Raw genomic sequence first — 22722 nt, forward strand, 5'->3', positions numbered from 1 at the left:
TTAAAAACTTCTGTTTCTAGAATTTGTACAAAACTTGCAAGGCTTGCTTTATTGTAGGGAAGGGCAGAAAATCCTTAAACCCTGCCCCTGGGAAGGGCTGTTGCTCAGGGATGCTGTTGCAGTGAGGATTGCGCAGGCTGGAAGGGATGCTGGGATGAAGTGATGTTGGCCCTTGAGTGGGAGACTTTTCCATGGAGAAAAGGGAACAGAAAATCCTTCTGTGGAAGCAAGGCTCTGCTCTCCAAATGTAAATCAAGGGAGTTTTTTGTCTGTTTAGCTTTAGGAGTGCCAGGTTAGTAACAGCCAGAAATGTCAAGGGCCCTGCTCCTGTGCTTCACTGTCACTCATAGCAACAAAAGCCCAGGAAAATGGGAAAACTGGGAAATGGATATATTGCTGTGGCTGTGATCCTGTTGGCACAAACCTCTCTTCTTCATCCAGAAGCTGAAGGAGATGTTTGACAGGGTGTAAATCAGCAATGCACTGCTAGCAGACCTTTGTGGGAGCACAGCAAGTGCAGTTTCTGCCTGTTGTGTGGGAGCAAAATCAGATTTCAGTTCATCCCTGAGCTGGCAGCTTTCCCACAGTGCCCTAGGGAAGGGTGGTTGGTGCATGCATCACTCCCTTTGGGAGCAGTGAATTGTCCCTTTGTAAGCTCCAAGTGTTTCAGCCTGGCTGTGTAATTATGGCAATGGGACCAGGCTTGCTATATTTGGATTTTTATTTTTTTTTAAGCCACCATGATGATAAACTGCTATGGGTAAGGGCTCCCATTCTCAGTTTGGGACTCACAGTCTTGGATTTATTTTTCCTTTGGGCTGGGAAGGAATTGTTTTGCAATGGGGATATGGCCAAGCTTTCAGCAGGACATTGTGGTCCTGTCCTCACTTCCATGCTGGACTGTACAAAAGGACAAATAATTTAGGAATGCTTGATTTCCCCTGACCCAGGGAACTGGCATGCTCTCCATGAGCCCAGCATCAGTCCCAGCACAGGCTTGGCTGGGGCCAGATTTTACATCTTATCTGCCTAATTTGCATGTCCAGACTGAATGATTGACCCACCAGAGTTAATTCTCACCTTCCTGCTTTTTTGTGGAGACAGTTAAGCTTTCCAAAAGCAAGTAATTAACTAAGAGAAAAAAACGTGTTGGTGGCCTGAAGATAGAGAGAGATCAAGGTTTTGGACCTCTGATAGAACAGCTGTGGATTTAGCCCTGAAATGGAGTTATGATTTCAACCCAGTTTTGATCCTGCTTGGCAGCTGATGCTGTAGTGATTTGGGAGATGAAAAACAAATGCAGGAAAAGGTTTCAAGAGCTTTGGAAGTTAAAAAGCTAATGTAAGAAAAAGCTTTCAGGAAAGACTTACTGTGGTGGAAAACCATGGTTTACAGGAAGTATTATCCTCATCAAGGAACTCTCTCATGCTCATCTCCTGCATCCTGCAGCATGCCTTGAATGCCAGTGGGAAGTCAGTTTATAGTTTGTGAACAGTAATTTAAGGCTAATAGCTACAAATAAATCTGAAATTCATATCTGGGCTTCCTCAAAGTGCAGGGAAAATTTGGATGTGAGGTTGTGACTCATACTGGCTAATACTAGCAAACCAATTTACATAAAATAACACAGGATTGGATGTAAACCTAAGACTTAAGGACTCTAAAACAGTTAATCTAATTTTTTTCTATGGTTTTTTTCCCCTCTATTTTCATCTGTTTTTTCAGAGTTGGAAAATAACAGGATTAATAGATACTGAGCAAGAATATCAGGTGGGACTGACAGCTTGACTGGGCACTTGTGTTAACCTCAGGAGCCTGGAGAGAATCTCTTTGAGAAGTCCAGAGATGAGTTTTGTAATAGGTCAGCAAATATCTGATGTGCTGCCACCAGTTAATTAACTGGTATCAACAGAATATTTATTCTTTTTAGTAAAATCAATCCTGGAGCTCCCTCTCAAGATGTGAATCTTTGGGCTTTATAGGGAGCAGAATTAATTTTATTTAATGAATTAAATGCCTGGTTTTTTTATTTAGGATGCAATAAGCCAACTTTTACACTTAAGTTATATAATTTGGGGTTTTGATAATATTTGGGTTTTTGAATCCACATTTTTTTCTCCCCTCCTTCAGGGTTAAATAAGGCACATAAAATACAGAGCCATCTGAATATAAATGGCATTTATGTCACCATCTATGAATACACATGTACAATGGTATTTTGCAAGCCTAAAACATGGATTTTTTTAAAAACTTCTGTTTCTAGAATTTGTACAAAACTTGCAAGGCTTGATTTATTGTAGGGAAGGGCAGAAAATCCTTAAAACTGGCTCCAATAGAAAGAGGGGGGAAGCAAATAATTATATGGAAATTGAAGGGCAAAAAATGGGGATAAAAATGGTTCTGAGCAGGTTTGTTTGCTTTTTGCTAGATTAATTTTTTAACTTGATAGGTTAATTAAGTTTAGTTCTAAGGAAAATGTGGGTTTTGTCAGCTAAAAAAAAATGTGAAGGCCAAGTGTGCATGCACCTTCCCATGTCTCCTCTCCTCTTTTATTGATAGGGAATTTTACATGATTTTACAGTGGTGGTTGTGGATTGCTGAGCTTTGCTACCAAGTGCAGTTTTATGGTATTTCAGCTTTAAAGTGAAGGGCACTGAAGCAATGCCCAGAGCCAGTGCTCCTGGATTTGGGTACATAAAATGAACTTCTTGTGCTTAGTTGAATCATTTGTCAAAAAAAAAAAAAAAAGAAAAAACAGCCTTAAAAACAAACCACCAACCAAAAATCCCAAAACCAACCAACCAAAAAAGTTCTGTTTTCTTGTGCCAAAATTAATAGAGTCCTACTGTACAGAAGTCACTTTGAAATTCATGCCTGGCCTGTTCAATCTCAAAGCACTGATTTACAGAACAGGTTGAGATCACAATTCCCTGATCTATTCAGTGCAGTGTATTTTTTGTTTTACAACATGCCATGCACAGTATGACCTGGGGTTTTTTTCCCACTTAGTGTAGGATTCTCACTGTCTCCAGAGCAAAAAGAGGATGGGAACTTACAGCTCTTTTCAGTCTGCCTTGTGACTCCTCTTGAGGAAAGATGTGGAGAATCATTGCAACATCCTTGCATTCATTATCTGTTTGTACAAGGGCCTTGTACTGGTGGGAGCTTTGCTTTTTAGGAAGTGTCTCCAGTTGATGCAGGAAGACACTGGAGGAGAAGGATGTCTTCCCATCACAAATTCACTTTTCTTGTGAAGAGCCACTACCAGTACCATGTAAAATCCCACAGGGACCGTTTCCTGTTTGGTTGGATTTTTCCTCCCTGTCTGGGTTTTTATTCTCTCCTGTTGTGAACAGCCTTTCCTTGTCTTGTTCTCTGGAGATGATGTTGCAGCCTTCTCTCTCTCCCCCTCTCTTTCTCTCTCCCTCCCCTGCTCCCCTCTCCACTGTTCTTTTCTCTCTCTGTGTGAGCAGACTCAGACGCAGTTGGAGCATGCCCGAATTCGGGAGCTCGAGCAGAGCCTGCTGTTTGAGAAGGCACAGGCTGAAAAACTCCTCAGAGAATTAGAGGACACCAGGGTAATGCACCCTCACCTGCCCTGCCTGCAGACAGCGCTTGCACTGCCCTGGTGCTCATCATGCCTTGCTTTGGGTTTCTTTCTTTTGGTTTTTGTGGGGTTGATTGATTTTGGCTTGAACTTAAGCTTCCTTGATTTTGTTTGGTTTTTTGTTTGCTCTCTTTCCCAGAAGTAATAGTATGATATGATTTCTAGCTTTGCTTCTCTTATGGGGAACTCGTTTCTCAGATTGAGCTTGCTTCTCTGCCCCATGCCACCATCTGACACATCAGCTCCTACAATTCATTTTTCAATTAACATATCCCAATAATATCCTGCACAATTCATTCTACCTTGAGCCCCCCCAGGCTGTAAGAGGAAATAACATTGCAATCAACATTCCAGTCTCCCCTGCCAGTTGTGGGAGCTGCCATCTGAAGGGGAAGGTGCTGGTGGATGCAGCTGGGCCCACTCTGATCCTTGGCCATGGGCAATAGGACTGATTGCCCAGAGGAATCCTAAAAGCAGCCAGATGTGGAGAGGGCTTTTTCATGCTGGTGTGGTGTGGGAAGCAGCAAACTTGCTGCAGTGAGCAGTAATGGGTTTGAGAGCTGTAGGAAACACCAATGGGAGGGTCTCCAAAAGGTCTGGATGGTTTGAAGCCCCCTGTGCCCATCTGAAATAATGACCAGCAGCCTCCTGGGCTGATGGCTGCTGGGCAAATGGCAGTTGAAATGAAGTGAAATTGAGCTCTTGGAGTTTGGCTTGGTTTCCTTCTTTCTTTTGCCTTTTTCTAATGTTCCACCCTCTTCTCCATCCATAGTGGCAGCACCCTGTACTCCCTGTGACTCACAGGGAGTTCAGCCCTGCCAGGTTGCATTCAGATGGCAAAACATGGACCCACAGCCCTTAAGCTCAATGTGTACCATGGCCAGATTTATTGTCTTGCATCCTCTAGCCTCCTTTGTTATTTTGACTTTGCTAATAAACTCTAACAAGCACTCATATGTCAAAATCCCTTTTCCTTTTTACACCAGGGTAAACAAATTCTGTCACAGAAGAGAGGTCTGCAGGCTGAGGATTGCTGAGCAATAAAGGAAACATGATATGCTTAATGCTGGTTTTGATGCTTGTGAAATTCCTGCATGTGCAGTCACATCTCCTCTGTGCATCATCTGGCAAGATGCCTGGTCTGGAAACATAATGCCCGTCCAGGACATTATTTTTCATAAACCACTGTTGCTCCCTAGTGAATTTCAAGGGTTATTTCCAAGGTGTTTTTCTGTGGAAAGCAAGAGGTTTGTATTAGGAAAAAACAAATTGCAATTGGCACAGACATAACTGTGAATTGTCAGTGCTGGTTGCCTGTCACTATAGGGCACAAAACATGACTGCTGCTCTCAAGGTGAAAAAAAGGAAGTTTATTTTCTGACTCTAACATTTATAGATTTTTAAAAGTAGCAGTGGATTGGAGGGTGAAAGTGCCACCTCTCCAATGACACTAGACAAACTAACAGTCTATCAAATTTCTCCTCTGTCGCCCTGATTTTTTAAAATTTTCTAAGCCTTCTAATGTGTATATTCTTGTAATGAATTTTCTCATACACTTTCTGTAAATAACTTATTGTTTTGCATTCTTATAAAAGAAGAGAAATTTGATAGACTGTTGGTTTGTCCAGTGACATTGGAGAGGTGGCACTTTCACCCTCCAATCCACTGTCACTTTTGGAAAACTATAAATGTTAGAGTCAGAAAATAAACATCCCTTTTTCTTCACCTTAAAAGCAGCAGTGTGTGCGCTCATGTTGTTTTGTGTCCTATAACAGCACTTCTCCTCCATAAAAGAAAGCAAGACAATAAGTTATTTACAGAAAGTGTGTGAGAAAGTGTGTTGCAAGAATGTAAACATCAGAATCTATGATTTTAGAGACTCTTAAGAAATCAGGGTGACAGTTATGCTGGTGCAAAACTGCTCAGGTTGGTGTCGCTATAGGACACGAAAGAACACAAGTGCACACCGCTGTTCTCAAGGTGAAGAAAAAAGGGAAGTTTATTTTCTGACTCCAACATTTATAGTTTTCCAAGAGTGACAGTGGATTGGAGGGTGACAGTGCCACCTCTCCAATGACACTGGACAAACCAACAGTCCATCAACTTTCTCTTCTTCCATAAACGAATGCAAAACAATGAGTTATTTACAGAAAGTGTGTGAGAAAGTTCGCTACAAGAATGTCAACATCAGAAGGCTTAGAAAATCTTAAAAAATCAGGGTGACAGATTGGAGGGCACCAGGTGCTCTCCACCTCTTCCTCTGAACTTTGACTGATGCACTTTGGATTTATTTCCACTGGAGAACTCTTGCTGGGGGGAAGGTGTAGTGATGAGGGGTGCACTGACCCTGTGTTTGTGGTGTTGCAGCTGACCACGGTGGCGGAGCAGTCCCGGATCCTGCAGCTGGAGGAGGAGCTGAGCCTGAGGCGCAGCGAGGTGGACGAGCTCCGGCAGTGCCTGCAGAGCTCGCAGCAGGCAGAGAGCCCCGAGCACAGCCTGGGCCTGCACTCAGAGGCACTGAGGCTGAGGGATCAGCTGCTCTCTGCCAACAAGGAGCACCAGAAGGAGAGCAGCCAGCTGAAGGAGAAGTATGAGAAGACGCTAAAGAAGTACCAGCAGGAGATGGAGAAGCTGAAGTCTGTCAATGAGAAGTACTCGCAGGAGATTGTGGACTTAAAGCATAAAGTTCAGCAGGCCACTAATGAGAACATGGGGCTCATGGACAACTGGAAGTCCAAGTTGGACACGTTAGCTTCTGACCACCAGAAGTCTCTGGAGGACCTGAAAGCCACGCTCAACTCAGGCCCTGACACCCAGCACAAGGAGATTGTGGAGCTGAAGGCAGTGGTGGAGAGTATAAAGCTGGAGCACCAGCTTGAGTTGGAGAACCTGAAAGCAAAGCACGACATCGAGACAGCTGTCCATATAAAGGAGAAGGAGAGTCTCAAGCTGAAGCTGCAGGAGGCTTTGGATGAGGTGGAAAAAAGCAACAGCAACTGGAAAATGCAACTGGAAACCAAAAGCAGTCAGCACCTTCTCGAGCTCCAGGATGTGAAGGACAAGTGTCGAGATGCTGAGCTGAGGGTGCATGAACTGGAGAAACTTCATGGTGAATACACAGATCAGACAGAAGCAATAGCTTTCTTGAAAGAGCAGATATCTTTGGCTGAAAAGAAGATGTTGGACTATGAAACATTACAGAAAACAGAAGCCCACAGCAAACAGGAAATCCAAAGATTGCAGGAAAAAGTGCTTGTCTTAGAGAACAAGCTGCAGTCCATGGAGGCCCTGCATCCTTCTCAGCATGCAAATGTATGACTTTGGGGTCATTTTGCTGTTTATTATCACTGTTGGTAACTGCTCAGCCACTGCCTTGTGCAGTTTTCTGAGGATTCAAATATCTGGATGTTTTTTTCTTCCACTAACAGTGTTTTCTGCACTGCATCTCCAGGTTGAAGGTGTCAGTCCACTCTAGAAAGCCAGTGGGACAGTGGGACAATTAGGAAAAGCAGCAAGTGGGGTCACACCTGGGTTTGGAGGCTGCTGTAGGAGCAGACCAGCACTGTCATGGTTTGTCAGGGTGGGCTCTCATGCTGAGCAAGCATGTTCTGAGCTGGAAAACCATCATTCCTGCAATGCAGTTGGATTTATTCTCTAATGAATTCCTGCAAGGAGCTGCACCAGCCTTGGTGTGCTGTTAGGCAAGGCTCTTTAGGGGTTCTAAAAGGATAGGGTGGAAAAAGAGTCATCCTTGCTCAGCACCTGGAGCAAGAGAGGTGCAGTGAGTGCTGCACTGGGGGATGGGTGAGGCTGTGTCAGCAGCAGGGCAGGGGCTCCACAGCACCTGTGGGAGACAGGGAAATGCTGCTGTTGAGGGTTAGAGTGGAAAAGATGCCAGAAAGGGTCTGAATGGCACCAGGCTGGGGAAATAAAATGCCTGATTCAATATGAGACCAAGGAGGGCTGAAATAAGAGCAGTCATATGAAGGGGTCAATTTACTGTGGCCTTTGTGTCTGTCACCTTGTTTTTTGGGGGTTTTTTTTGAGTATTTGCCACAGGATGCATCATCCTGCCATTGTGTGTGGCACAAGGGATCGTGGCTGGTTCTGCACTGTAGTGAGCAGGGAGATTGCTACTCATGAGGGGCTGGGCCCCTATTTGTGTTTGGATTTTGCATGAAAAATGAGGAAAAACCCAATTCACATCCTGTGGGGATGCATAAAATTAAAATAAGCTTTAGAATGTGCACATTTGAAGAATACTGCGTTGAAATTTCAGTGGTGATGTAGTTTCTCTTCCAGACAGAGATGCCAATTAATTCAATGCCTGTGTTTAATTTCCCAACATGAGCAGCCCCATTGAAAGCAGTTGCACCTCCAGGGAGCAAAGCCAAGCCATGAATTCCATGCTGTCTAAGTCAGAACTGCACACCTTGGAAATAGGCACACAGAGGACAACAGAGGCAAAGGCTGAGGAGGAATCTCCAGCATTAATGGTGTTTGAAGGGTTGCTCCAGGATGTTTCAGCCAATAAGGACAGTTGGGAACAATAAGTACAGCCAGGACTCTGGGAAAAAGGAGTTGTTATTACAACATGTAACACATTATAGCCAATATTCAAACAGGAATGAATGGAAAGGGAGCTGGAGTCTTGTTCCAGAGCCCTTTAGATAAATGGAAGGGCTCTGGGGGATATCAATACTGGATTAGAACCAGGGAAGTCTTGAAGTAATTATTTCAGCTATATGTCAATTAAAATCAGGAGAATATGGGAAGAAATGCATGGGTGAAAGCCTTTGAGTACCATGGAGCAAGTTCTATTTAAAATTGTCTTAGTTAATTTAAAGTAACTGCAGTATTCACTGTCCAAGTTATTTTAAACAAGCAAAGGTGTCCTGTGACAGCCTTTCCTAGACCTTCAAGGGAGAGCCTCATCTGCTTCCCAGGAGCAGTTAAATAGTTTTTTCCATACCAAAAGTACATCAGGAAACATATTTATCCTGTGAGGGTTCTCCTGCTCTGTTTGACTTGTCCCACAGCCCAGAGTTCAGAGAACTGGCCTTGGGGCTCTTGGTGGCCACAGCAGCTGCTGGCTCTGGGCATGTGCTGAGGAACCAACAAAGGCTGCTGGATGGGAGAGGTGTGAAGGGCTCAGTTGTGGCCTCTGCCACAGAAAGCTTGGCATTGGAAGCTCTGTAGTCTCTGGCTTTTCATTGCAATATAGAAAAGAGGGTGGGGAAAAAGCAGAATCCCCTGTATGGGCACGGCATTTGCTTTGTTATTATTTTTATGAATGCATTAGTTCTTTAATAAATTACTGTTTTATCAACCTTTTTATAACTTAGGGCACAGCTAGGTTCTGCAGAAGTTGAGGAACTTGCTGACTGGTAGGTGTCAAGCTGCATGCTGAGGGCATTTGCAGCTGGCTGTTTGCTGAGATTGCCCAGAGGTGCCTGGTCAGGGGGACAGCAGCTGCTGCATCCCTGTGTGTGTGCAGGGCTGAACCAGAACCTGGGGGAGAACTCGAGCTCTGCTCCCTCCTGGGTGAATCCTGCAGGTGAGCTCACCTGGGAGCTGTGTCTGGGCACTCTGGGCAGCCCCAGCTGGACAAGTGGCTCCTCAAAAAAGCCTTTATTTCCCTCTTGGGAAGGATGTAAAGCATCCTAACTTGGACATGGGATGCCTTCTGCTTTGGATGGGGCTTTGTGGTTGTTAACTTCTGCGTATCTTTGGGTAAAGGGTTAGTTTATATCTTATATTTTACATTTATTCCAGATGATTGAGACTAATGATATTTCAGAAGAAAAGATAAAGATGAAGGAGACTATGGAAGGTATGAAACTATTATTTTTATCCTGTTCTACTGACTTGTAAACTTTCTCTTCTTCCAACTTTCTGCTCTTGCAGGGATGGCTGCATGGCAGGGATTTAGGAGGACATTTCATCTGTCAAAATTTGCCCAATGGCTTTTGTTGTCTGGATTTGTTTTTCCCTTCTAATCAAGCTGAGCATATACAGGGGTGGATGTTTTTACCTGTGTTAGATACTCTCCATGCAGATGGTGCAGGTTGGAGACAAATCTGGGGAAATAGGTGCATTTCCAATCCTTCACTCATTTTCACAGCAAGTAAAATTCAGACCTTAATTAAATGTTATTTGCTCACAGAAGAGGAGTTATTAGATGTAAATGTGACTGGCTTCAAATAACGATAGTTACTTTTTATTAAGCTCACTATAAATCAAGTCAATCCTTTTAACAAAATGTGAGACTTACAGACTCAGGAAACTTGTACAATGTGTATTTCAACCTGAACTGCACTCAGCCCCCTCACTGTGAGCTGTAACAGTGAGTCTGGGCAGTAGCAGAGCTGGATTCAGAGGTATTTTTGTCCTATTTCCATTGCCCTCAAGCCTTGTCTGTTTTTGCAGATATGGGGTTCTGTAGAACACATTCATGTTATATCCCATCCCTGCAAGTGCCCAGGGACAGGTTGGACAGGGCTTGGAGCAGCCTGGGATGGTGGAAGGTGTCTCTGCCCAAATCAGGGGTGTGGAACAAGATGATCTTTAAGTTCCTTTTCAAACCAAACTATTCTGTTTCTGCACCAAATTGTTTGCTGATTGACAGGTAATTCCTGCCTTTAATTAGAGCCAACAGCCACTGCTCTGAATGGCCACTCAGTCCACGTGTGCATTGTTTCCACACTGAATAAACCCCAGAAAGACGTTCAGAAAACAACCAGGTCAGATTTGAGCCACAAAAGCATCACACTTCAGATCTGCAGCTCTGAGCATGGAAATGCATCAGTTCCAGAAAACATGTCTTTTGAAACAGTCTCTGCCTTCCACTGTAGGAGGTGACACAAAGAAATGTGCTGAAAGTTCATGTTGAGTTTTTTTAATTAGTGTTTTGTTGCCTTTCCCCCCTCCTCCTTGAGATTGCTTTCCTAACCATGTCTGATACAACGTCCCAGAGTCACCCCACTCCCCGTGTGGTGGGATGCAGTGTCCCTGTGCCAACAGGAATGCACCACCACGGTGCCGCTGCACCCTGGCCCATGCTGTGCTCCTGACACCTTCCCAATTTGCACAAACCATTTTCCAGCCCTCTCACCCTTGTCTTTTCATTCCCCCACAGACCTCCAGGACAAGCTGAGTAAAAGAGACAAAGAGGTGTCATCCCTGGTGACCCAGACTGAAACTCTAAGGGCCCAAGTAAGTGGTAAGTTTCCCTAATCCAGCGTTGGGGGGAATGAAATATTTCCCTGCTTGTCCCACAGCCTGGTGTTGAACAAGAGCCTAGAGCTGAAATAGGCTGATGTAAAACATGATTCTGCTGGTTTTTGAATGGCTGTTGCTGGTAGAAATTAATTCAGGAATTGAACACAAACTGCAGCAGATATTAGTGTCCTGTGAGGGAGGGTTTGGGGTTGTTTATGTGTAAAGTTAATGAAGTACAAGTTAGTTGAGCTGGGTGTGTCCCCTTAGCTACAGCCAGCCAAGAGTTAATTATGTCTGTGCTTTTAGGAGTAGGAGTTGGGAAAAGGCAAAAAGTAGGGATATAAGTCAAGAACTAAGTTACCTTTCTTCCCCTGAATCCTCTGCTTCTCATAGCTTTGGAAAACAAATGCAAAACAGCAGAAAAGAAGGCTGATTCAGTGCTCAAAGAAAAGAAGAGGCTGGAAGGAGAACTGGAAGCCCTGACCAAGAAAACACACGATGCCTCAGGGCAGCTGGTCCTGATCAGCCAGGAGCTGCTCAAGAAGGAAAGGTCAGTGTGCAGGTCTGGAGGACAGAGCTGCAGACAGGAGGGCTCTGTGAATATTCATCCAGCCCACAGCTTTCCCTTTCTTTAGAGATGCTGATGTGTGAATTTGGTTGGAATTAGAGGCTGTGAATTCTCAAAAGGCACTGCCCTTTCACTGCTTGCCAGGAGCTGCAAGGCAGCTCAGAGGAGATGCTGAATGAAGTCACCACAGGCCAGCCAGGCTGGCTGCTCAAGCAGTGCCTGTGCAGTGCCAGTCTCAGAGCTGGCAAAGTGGGACAAGAAAAGAGTGGTGGGAGCTGGGTCAGATTTGCTCACTTTGGCCTTCCTTTGGATCTGTAGCAAAGGTGGGAGGGAGCACAGCAGGGCTCCAGTGGTGTGTGGGCTCTGGGAATGTCTTCATCTCTTCCTGCTGCTGCATGCATGTGAAAAATGTGTATTACATGATTGGCTTTTTGCAAATATTGAAATTAATATTATATCTGCTATGTTAGAAAGTTATGCTGTATTGTCTTAAGTAGTGTGTTAAATATAGTTTTAGGTTATAACATAATGTTAAAATATAAACTATGCTATGTAAGATACTTTTTAACTAGCTCAAGAAAGAGATGAGATAATCAAGAAATTCTTTGCACAGATAACAGCAACAAGACACTAAGATCCCAAAGAGAAGAATTATTGCCTCCCTATGGTGAAGAACCAGTCTGCTTGAAGACTTTATAGAGTCTGACCATGATTAACAAGATGAAGGGGGGGAAAGTTGACAATAACCAGAAAACACCCTTTGTTTGAAAAGAATTTTTGAACCATGTATGAATATGCAACAGCCTATTGCTTTTAAGGGTTAGTCCTTTGTTAGTGAGGATCCTTTGTTTTCAAGAGGAAAGCATCCCAACATTCATAATTCTTTACTTTTACCATCCTACCTCTGATTGCCCAAATTCTTACTGCTCTAATTATATTACCATTTTTACAACCATATTGAACTTTGAACATTTTAAAGCAAGGAGTGGCTCTTGTTTCTCTGTGGCAGGAGCCTGAACGAGCTGCGGGCGCTGCTGCTGGAGGCGAACCGGCACTCGCCGGGGCCGGAGCGCGACCTCAGCCGCGAGGTGCACAAGGCCGAGTGGAGGCTGAAGGAGCAGAAGCTCAAGGATGACATCAAGGGGCTGCGGGAGAAACTGGTTGTGCTGGTGAGGGCCCTGAAACCCATCCTGTGTTGCATAATGCGCCTTTCCTGAGCCAGACATGGGGTAGCTGAGAGGGGTTTTTAAAAAGTTTTATTCAATTTTTAGTTTTATGAGAAGGGTGAGATAATATAGATGTTATATTATAATTAGAAGGTAACTATTTTTTAATTACAATGCACTATATATTGTGTTATTGATGCTATTATAATTACAAGTTAACTATTTTTTAATTACAATACACTATAAGTGTTTCTTGGTTCATTAGTTTTTTCTTTCATCATGCTGTAGATGTCTTAATTATTTAAAACTATTTTCATGGGTCCCACTACAATGTATGTTTTCTAGTTTTATTTTCTAAAGTGTTTCATTTTATTTGTAGTTTGTTTTATTAGTTTTCATTTTGTTTTGTTAGTTTTTTCTTTTGTTTTATTAGTTTTTTCTTTTGTTTTATTAGTTTTTATTGTGTTTTATTAGTTTTAGATTTTGTTTTATTAGTTTCATTTGTAGTATTTATTTCCTACATTTTCCCCTCTCTCTTGGATAGAAAAACCTTTTTTTTCATGGTTTTGTTTATTGTTTGTTGTGTATAGTGAAGTATATAAGGTAACCTTATATACTGGCTGTATAACCTTATATAACCTTCTGTTAAACTTTAAAAACTTTTATAAATTTATTTCTGACAATCCTGGGCACAGCCTAGGGGCTGGAGGGCTCTGTACTGCTGAGGGGAGTGGGGAGTCTGAGCCCTTCACTCTTGCTCCAGGTCTTTGTGTTTTCTTGTGTCCTGCTGAGCATCTGATGGGGATTCTCTTGACAGTGACTGAGCTTAGCAGCACCTCATTATGCAGCAAAGAAACCCACATGTAATTTATCACAGAATATCCCAGTTGGAAAGGCCACAAGGATCATCAGGTCCAACTCCTGGCCCTGCTCAGGACACCCTGCGTGGGAGCATTGTCCAGAGGCTCCTGGAGCTCTGGCAGCCTCAGGGCTGTGCCCATTCCCTGCAGAGCCTGGGCAGTGCCAGCACCCTCTGGGGAAGAATCTTTCCCTGATCTCCAACCTGGACCTCCTCTGGCACAGCTCTGGCCATTCCCTGGCTCCTGTCCTTGGTCACAGAGGTCAATGTGTGCCTCTCTGCTTCTCCTCATGAGGAAGCTGTAGCCTCCTGTGTCCTTCTCCAGCATTTTTCTGTTCAGGTTTTAGATCCATGGCTAAATAGGGCTGCAGTTTGTGGGAGGAACTGAAGGTGGTTCAGCTACCCCATGTGTTTTACAGATTCTCTGATCCAAGAATAAGCAGTGTCCTCAAATTCCCGTGTACTTACACGTCCTCCAGTGGCTGAGATGTGAATAATTTATTTGAAGTGCTGGGAACAAACTGGAGCTGCTCCTGGTCGCTTGATCTGAGCTGTGCTCTGCCCCATCTGCTGCTGAAATTGCAGCGTGGTTCTAGGCATTATATAGATTTATACCTTGACTTTCTGCAGCTCTTGGTGTGAGAATCCTTAAAATCAGAGGGTTTTGGGAAAGCTCCAAGAGGCAGGCCTCAGAGACAGCAGAACTGTGATTGGATCTAAGCAATACCCATAAGATTGGTCAGCAGAAAAATTATGTAAGAAGTAGAAAAGTAAGGACAAATAGAACAATGGTCTGTGCATTAACATTTACCTAGAATAACTCCCTAAGCTACAGAAAAGTATATCTAGTGAGGTATTAGGAAGTTCTAAGCTTAATAATGGAGCTCTGTGCGTTGTGTTTTAAGGCTCACAAGCAGGTATTGTATTTGAAATAAGCAAGCATTGTTTAACCAAAGGTACATGTGCTTATAGTGGTTGGATAGAACTAATGTCAGTGTGCTTTTGCTTTGTGTGATTGGTTGTGGTGGTTCCAGCTGTGGTTTCTCTGGGTCTGGATTGAAGGCACTTGAGATGACAGATCATGTTCAGACTCAGGTGTTTATCATTTCATATCAGTAAAACAGCCTCACTACTGTGAGTTGGGCAGCTTTTCATTAGAAGGCACAAAATGGCCAACAATCTTTTTTTCCAAGGTCTTTTAAGACTAAACTATGCAATTAAGAGCTGACTCCTGGATTATTTTCCCTTTTAACCCAATAACTGATCCCAAAGAGCCCCCAATGCAGACTTTTCTGCCCAATTACGAAATGCCACCCAAACCCAAGAAGAAGAAGGAAGAAGAAGCATGGAGAAGAAGCCCAGGATGACACCATGTGCCCTCCATCTTGCTTCCATCCACAACATATTAAAAATACCCAAACCTAAATTTCTCACCAAGTGATGCACCTAAACTGCTCTCTATAATCCATTTCACATTTTTGTGGATTCCAGTCCCTCTTGAAGCCTAGGAGATTTTCTCCATGAATGAGGGTCAAAGTCAGTGCTGCCCTAGGAGTCAGGGCAGCCCAGAGCAGACAGAGAAATATTCCCAGTGCCCTGGGTTTCCACAATTGGTCAAAAAACTTTTAAAGTGAGTTGTAAAATTGAGTTCTTGGTCTGCTGCCTGGGATGTGAGCTGATGGCATCTTCCCATTGTCATAACCATGTAATGAGAATGATGCTGGAAAATAAAACAGCTCAAGATACTTTCCCCAGCAGTCCTGTCCTGTTTGTGATTTGTATAGAGCCCCCAGCTGGCCATACTTGGTTTTGCTGTAATATCTCCTGTTGGGAAGGATGAAAGTTTGACAAGTCTCACAGATATGTGTGCTTAGCAGAAAGATTTTTGAATGTAGAATCTGATGAAGGAATAGAGATGGAAGCAAGTTTTCATATAGAAGAAAAGAATTGCTGAGCCAGTCTCACTGGATAACCAAGGAGGCAAAGGGTGTGTTAGTTAGAAGGGTTTTTATGGCTTAGAGCAAAGGATAAACCCACCCCAAACAAGAAGATGTTTTTACCAAGCAGAAAGAGAGCACAGGCAAACAAGTCAGCAAATGTTGCAAGTAGAAAAAAGGTCTCAGAATTTTCCACTGCAAGAAAACTGAAAAACAACTTCTAGCCTAAACTATAATATAGTAACTTCTAGTGATTGGAGAACAGTGACATGAATATGGTAATTATAGTAGCTATGATAGGGTGTAGATAATAGTTAAGGTATAGATTGGTTCTGCTGTATTAAGATGCTCAGCAAAGAAAAGTCTATAATGCATTGTAACCAAAAGAAAAGTATAGAATGCATTGTAACCTAAACTCAGGGTCTCCAGGCCTGCCTGCAGCTGGAGCTGACAGCTGTGGGCACAGCTCTGTCACCCACAACCCTGCACTGCTGTAACACCTTGGATACAATAAACTGCATTTTGGAGACTGCCTGGAGTCCCCCATCCCTCACTCAGGCTCTTACGCTGTCCCGTTTTCCCTGTGCTGCCCCAGGACAAGGAGAAGGCGGCGCCGGAGCAGCGGCGCTTCTCGCTGATCGACCCCTCCTCGGAGTCGGAGGTGATCCGGCTGCAGCACCGGCTCGTCAGCACTGAGGACGTGCTGCGCAACGCCCTGGAGCAGGGACACCAGATGGAGAAGCTCATGGAAGCCATGAGGCTCTCCTCTGAGAAAACACAGGTACCTCAGCAAACAGGGCTGCTTAGCCCTCATCTGTGGCACTCACAACATCTGAACGTGATTCCTTCACCCAGAAGCCAGGATCAGGTGTCACACTTGAGCCTCTTGCTGAACTGCCCATCTTTTGGCAGGCATGCAAAAACTCTGATGGATGGAGAGTCCAGAAAGTTCTCCCATCTCAGAATGCAGATTTGTTCAGCTAATGCTGATAAAATCAATAATGCTTTGAGGAAGGCAGCCAGCGGGTTGTGCCTGTGTGTGGCATTCACATTCTCTGGAAAAATTCCTTCACCCAGGATTTTTCTCCTGGGAAGCTGAGAAGCCTCAGAGAAAAGGAAAACAATTCTTATCTCATTTGCTTCTCCTGTGTTGTGCTCATGTGGAATGTGTTTGGAGATTGTTTACCCACAGGTGATTGCTCCATTGGATTCTGCTTTGAGTTGTTTTCACTCTTTGGCCAATCAGGGCCAAGCTGCGTTGACTCTGGAGAGAGTCAGGAGTTTTCATAATTATCTTTTTAGCATTCAGTAATTTAGTATTCTTTAGTATAGTATAGTATTATTTAACATTATATAGTATAATAAAGTAATAAATTAGTCCTCCTCATCATTCCCTCTTATCCTTGTGTGGAGTGGGCATCTAAGGAAGGACAGGGCAGCCTTGCCAGATTTCAGTGCTTGTAAGCAAAACCACCAGGATCTGTGTCCCTCTTCAGTAAGTGTTGTCTGTTTTCCATTGCAGACTGTTGGAAATTCTGGGTCTGCTAATGGGATTCACCAGCAGGATAAATCCCACAAGCAAGAGGTAAGTTTTGAGCAGAATGTTATTTAAAACAAGTATCTGCTTTGTGTGGTTTCTTGCCTGCTGTGGTGGGGACAGCACTTGGCTGGGGGTAGTTCTACCAGCACAGCTTGACTGTGTCATTCCCACAGCAAAAGCAAGAGCTTTGCACAACTCCAGTTCCCAGGTGTGGTGGGAGCCTCACTAGAAACCCCCTGAAGCCATGGGCAAGGTGGTGAGGGGCACACAGAGGGGCAAAGGGAGCTTCCCCACAGTCTCTGGGTCAGGGCTGTGTCACACCTCCCCTGGCAGCCCTTGCTGGAACCTGCTCAGCCTCAGCTCTGCTGTCCCCTTTGCATGGGTGGCATTTGTGGGACATGCTGTGCTGGCCCCCCACAGCAGACTTCATCCACACATACTGGGCAGAGCAGTGGGCAATCTACTCCACACCTCTTCCAAAAAAACCTCTGTGCTTTCAAAAAAAACCTCTGTGCTTTCAAAATAAAGCCTCTGTGCTTTCAAAATAAAGCCTCTGTGCTTTCCAAAAAAGCCTCAGTGCTATCAAAATAAAGCCTCTGTGCTTTTGCCTGACAAGTTCTGTTTTTTTGCAGGAGAAGCTCTGATAGAGAAGAGGTGGAAAGGATCATTTCACGCCAGTATCAGCTCCTCTGCACAGTCAGGAAAAGCAACACCACATCTGGCTTTAGCACCTCCAAAAGACCACACACAGTATTTTCACTTTAAAGCAGGACAATGTTTATAATGTACTAACTGATGTAATCAGGACAATCCCAGAGTCCAGCTTTCCAAGACAGCCATTGTTCCAGGAGGGAGCAGAAGGACCTCTCTGGGTTTGGTTTCTTACTTGTATTGGTTTTGACTGTGGAATTTGTATTGTTTGAGCTGCCCTTGTCCCACCAGCTGACGTGGTTTGGATGACAGCTGCCCTGACCTGTGGCTCAAGTGTCAGTGGGACCCCACAGGAGCTGCAGAGGGATTTGCCTGTGGTGTTCAAAGCATGTGCCCATAGGCTGCACCCTTCCCACGGGGTCTGGCCCTTCCCTCCCACACTCCCTGGTCTCCTGAGGACCTGCACAAGTGAGTGAGACCTGCTGGGCTGATGATGTGAGGTTTGGGGACGTGTTCCCCTCCTCCCTTTTGGAAGACATCACTGTTTTAGAGCAGAACCTGCACTTAGTTCTTGTATTATAGCATGTTGTGGGAAATAATCCAGTTTCAGAGGGGTATTTATTTTGTTTCTTCTCTCCTGGCATTTGGGGAAGAAGCTGTGGGGGCTGCTCTGGGTTTGGGGTCAGGCACACCTTGCCTGGGTGTATTGGCCCTTTTTCCTGCAGTGGGATCTCTGAGCAGGCTGCTGGAGCCCTGTGCCATAGCCATCTGTCCAGCTGTGTCCCCCTCACTCCTGGGGGGTTCCTGGGCTCTGTTTTGAGCTCAGGACTCCACAGGTGCTGGATCTCAGCATTGCTGGCCTTGGAGCTCCATGCTGGGGGCACTCAGTGTGGGACAGGTGCACTGAACAAAAGGTTCCCTCCTTGCCTGTGCAATTGAACAGCTCACTGTGATTGCCTGGTGCTTTCCAGAGCTGTCCTGGGCTCTCCAGTGTGATGCCCAAGCCCTGCTGCCTGAGGTGGAGGAGGTGGAGGTGCTGCTGTGAGCCTGTGATGGCTTCAGCAATCCTCTGTCATGACCTGGGTGTGTTTGGAGCAGAGGCAATCCAAGAGCAGAGCCCACACAGCTCCTGTGTCTGTACCAGCAGAGGATCTTGTTCCTTCTTCTCAAGGCTTTATTCCAACTTTGCACCACAGCTCCCAGGTGATAACAGGGCAGAGGAAGGTGACAACATGCTCTTAAAGGTGTGAAAGAGCCAGCTCAGGGTCACTCTTCAGCAGCACAGGGAACAGTCACAGCAATATTTCTCCAGGCTTCTCCCAGTTAGTGCCACCTCCTCCAGCCTTCTGCTATGATGGGACATCTGTGACAGGACAAGATGGGAGAGGAGATCTGAGCCAGACCCCCAGCAGGTGAACACGAGGGCACATCAGCTCTGTTGCTTTTTGCCCTGATTTCCCACAAAGTTGTGTCACTTTCTCTTAGTGGGTTGCCAGACTTCGGCTTCTCTGAAGGATGGGCAGCCAGGAGCAGCCTGGGAAAGACCTGAGCTTCAGGACTGTGATTTTGCCATGAGGAGAATGACATTGAACACCTGACCCTTCTCACCTGATGCAGAATTGGTGATGTCCTGTCCTTCAAGGAGGATGGGAGAGGAAGGAGAAGTAGAACAAGTCAGAAATCACAGCAGAAATCTGCTCATGGTAGCAGGAGGCAGAGGGTGGCATGGAACTGGCTGGAAATAATTAATGTAGAATTCCATCCTGCCATGTAGAAGTGTTTCTTCAGCTCTTACAAATCACCAGGAAGATTGCCACATCTCTGCCTAGCTCTGGGAGCTTCCCAAGGGGTTGTAGGAGTGGTCTCCAAAACCCTCCTGGCTGAGTATTCATCTTCTAAGTGATTTTGGAAAGTCCCAGAGGGAGTTTTTGTTTGTTACAGCCCTCAGTAGTGAATACCTCACTGCTGGTTTTAAGAATTTAGAGCTGATGTTTCTCCAAATGCTCCTGTTGGCTGGATGGTCTCTGAAGTCATGTCTGCAGACCCTGTGGACTTCCCTGGGCACCTGCAAAAGGGAGGGCCCATTCTGGTTTGTAATTTATTTTCCTGTTCGGGTCTCCTAGTGACTCGTGGCCAGCTGCCTTCACCTGCAGCAGAGATATCTCTGTTTCCACCTCCCTTTGGCTCTACACAGAGTAGGATCCCCTGGGAGTCAGTCCCCATGTTTTTGGTTCTGTTGATCAGATCCAAAGTTGCCAGGCTGGAAGAGTCTCTGGCTCCTGCCTCTGCCCAGGGACCATCCCCTGAGAGCAGCTCAGACCTGGGGCTCTCCCTGTTCAGCTCAGGAGACAATGCAGCACAGGAGCAGAGGGGTCAGAGCAGGTTCAGAGCTAGTGCTGATGGTGTTCTCTGGCTGTAGATGACTGTGCTGCTCCCTGAGGATCAGCCAGGAGCTGTTGGCACTGCTGGGCTCTCCGTGCTGGCTCTGTGGTCACTGTGGGACAGGGCTGAGGGTTGAAGCCCCTCTGGGGTGCAGGTCCATGGGAGCTGCTCCCAAACAGGACCATCCACGATGCCAGCAGATATTTGTGTGCTCATGTGGGCTTCAGCTGAGCCCTGTGTAAGGAGGGATTGCACTCACTCACTTCCTCCCTCTCCAAATTTAGCACAGGCTTCCCCAGGGCACCAGCCTCTGGCTGCCCCCCTGAGGTGGTGAGAGACCACACTGGGGACAAACTTGGAAAGGACAAGGGGGAGATTCCCCATCCCCTCTATTTATTTGTAAGTTTAAGTGCTATTTTTACCTATGTGGTGGTGTATAAAGTGCTTCACAATCCTTGGTCCTGCTGGCTTGGTTCTTTGGGAGAGTCTGGGGCCCTGGAGCAGTGGTGATGTCCCCTTGTCCTGTTGTTGATCCGGGCTGGTTCCTGTTTGTGCCTTCACTCCCCCTCTGGCTTCAGCCTTGCTCTTACCTCGCTCCCTGGGAGCTGCTGAGGGAGGGCTGTGCTTTCCCCAGCCTTTCTCCCAGCCCGAGAGTGCCATGCTGGTTCTCCAGCTGCAGGTGGCTCCTGAGCAGGGGTGCAGGGTGGGGAGCAGGGGGTGACACAGCTGGGCTCCAAGGGAAGGAGCAGCCCTGACAGTCAGTGATGCTGTTCTGCTGAGAGCTGAGCCCTCGTCCGCTGCAAAAACAGCCTTTGGGTGCAGACTACTTAGTATGGAGTGATTTCTTCTCTATTTGTCAAGACCAAAGGGGAAAAGAATGAGTCTTGCTTGGGAATGTCAGCTTTCTCCCTCCTGCAGCATCCAGAGAGCTGGAGCAGCACCGTGCTGGTGCCCTGTGCAATGATGGTCCCGAACTGCCAGCTGGGTGTCACAGCTCTGCAGTGATGGCACCAAACTGCCAGCTGGGTGTCACAGCTCTGCAGTGATGGTCCCAAACTGCCAGCTGGGTGTCACAGCTCTGCAGTGATGGTCCCAAACTGCCAGCTGGGTGTCACAGCTCTGCAGTGCCAGGTGCCAAGCTGCCAGCCAAGGCCTTACAGCTCCTGCCTCCCCCCAGCCACCAGCAGCTCCTCTGACTTGCAGTAGAGATGCATAAGGGTTTCATTAAACAGAACAATGCAAATGGCACTGTAAAAGTCTTAATGAAAATTCCAATACTCCGTTATTCAGCAGCTTTAGCAGCTCAGCACTATCTGTAGGGAGTTATTAATACACTAAGATCCTATAGGCCTCCTGTAAGTTACCAGAAAAAAGGTGATACTAGATGTATAAATGGATGATAACCTTTTACCCATACAGTATGTATTACAATTTTGTAGCTTAGTCATTTTTTGGCTATCAGATTTTGTTAGTATGATACACAAAAAAAAGAAAAAAAAATGTTTGACTGCTAATGTCTATTTTGTTATTTGATTCATTTTCTTCCTCTGTACAAAAGCTGTACAAATCTGTCTGTGTAACTCCTCCACATCTGTATTCATGTACCATCCCCCTTGTCCTGGCTTGCTGGTGTGGTGAGCTCCTACTGAACAATAAACTCTGTGGCTGAATTTGGGCATGCTGGGGCTGCTGGGGCGTGTTCAGGGTGTTCTGCAGGGCACAAAGGGTCCTGAGCTGGAAGGGGCTGGGGCTGTGGCACTGCTCCCCCTGCCCTGGGCCCCAGCAGTGCCCTGGAGCCGTCTGTGTTTGGGCTCTGCAGTGGCTGTGAGGCTGCAGAGCTGGAGCAGAGCAGTGTTTGCTCTTGTGCAGCCCATGCCTGAGGTGGGGACAGGAGACTCAGCACCATCTCCTGGCTGGGAGCTCCTGCCATTGTCTCCCAAGCCTCAGAGTGGGTGTGCTGTTTATCAATCCATGGTTATTTTCCATCTGATTGTCTCCCCAGTCCCTCACTGACACTTCCACAATGCCCTGGGGTGAGGAGTGTTGCAGGGCGCCGTGCCAGACCCACCTCCCTGCACCCAGCACTGATCCGTGAGTGTTTGAGCACAGACTGTGACTGGGGCATCCTCATTCCTTCCAGGCCATCCCCCACAGCCCTCCAGAGCACATGGAGAGGGGATGGCAGTGAATCACTCCAGGAGGAGCTGCCACACCCCTGCCTCTCTTGTCCCTTGTTGCCACCTTGTCCAGGTGGATGCTCTGAGCATCACAGAGTTATGCTGTCCCCCTGAGGCAGGACTGGGTGGATTTATGCCAGGGCTTGGTGGTTTTTTCATGGTACAACATCTCAGTTGGGAATTTCCTTAACTGCCTGTGGCCCTGGCTCAGCACTGCCCATATAGCAAGGGAAAATCCATCTCCTCCTGCCATGATTTCCTGCATCCAGGGGCTGTAGTTCCTTTATAGAAAAGTGCTTAAGATACAGGGAAAAACTGGAATGGTTTTCCCTTTGCTTCCTGCCGCCTCCTGCTTTTCCTGGATTTAAAATTCTCCCCTACCAAGATTACCTGAAAGTTTTAAATTCTTTCCTGAGCAGCCGAGGTTTGCAGGGCTGGTTCTATTCCAGAGCAAAGCCCCAAGAAAATTACAGGTGCCTGATGACAACACCATGAAACCTGTCCATGCAGCCTTATCCCAGAGCTGTCACAGAGGCTGTGCAGATATCCCTGATATCCCCTGATTTATTCTTTTTTCAAGGTGGGTAAGACACTCTTGTGTCTCCAGCAGCTCC

The 22722-nt window shown here is 45.9% G+C and overlaps 1 protein-coding gene across 4 annotated transcripts in view; it reads left to right on the forward strand.

Annotated features, from left to right (window-relative positions):
* Positions 1–21601, forward strand: part of CLIP2 (CAP-Gly domain containing linker protein 2) — a 96617-nt gene extending 75016 nt beyond the window's left edge. For 3 of the 4 annotated variants that reach the window (XM_005494192.4, XM_074557238.1, XM_026797554.2), the window contains 9 exons: positions 3474–3578; positions 5975–6919; positions 9383–9440; positions 10746–10829; positions 11222–11378; positions 12406–12565; positions 15954–16139; positions 16881–16943; positions 17531–21601. In XM_005494192.4, the coding sequence (XP_005494249.1) occupies positions 3474–3578; positions 5975–6919; positions 9383–9440; positions 10746–10829; positions 11222–11378; positions 12406–12565; positions 15954–16139; positions 16881–16943; positions 17531–17542 (1770 nt within the window). In that variant the 3' untranslated portion in view covers positions 17543–21601. The remainder of the gene's footprint in view (positions 1–3473; positions 3579–5974; positions 6920–9382; positions 9441–10745; positions 10830–11221; positions 11379–12405; positions 12566–15953; positions 16140–16880; positions 16944–17530) is intronic. The other variant, XM_074557239.1, reaches the window with a different exon arrangement.
* Positions 21602–22722: the final 1121 nt, after the last annotated feature.

The sequence above is a fragment of the Zonotrichia albicollis genome, chromosome 22, assembly GCF_047830755.1.
Source record: "Zonotrichia albicollis isolate bZonAlb1 chromosome 22, bZonAlb1.hap1, whole genome shotgun sequence".
In the NCBI taxonomy this organism is placed as follows: domain Eukaryota; kingdom Metazoa; phylum Chordata; class Aves; order Passeriformes; family Passerellidae; genus Zonotrichia; species Zonotrichia albicollis.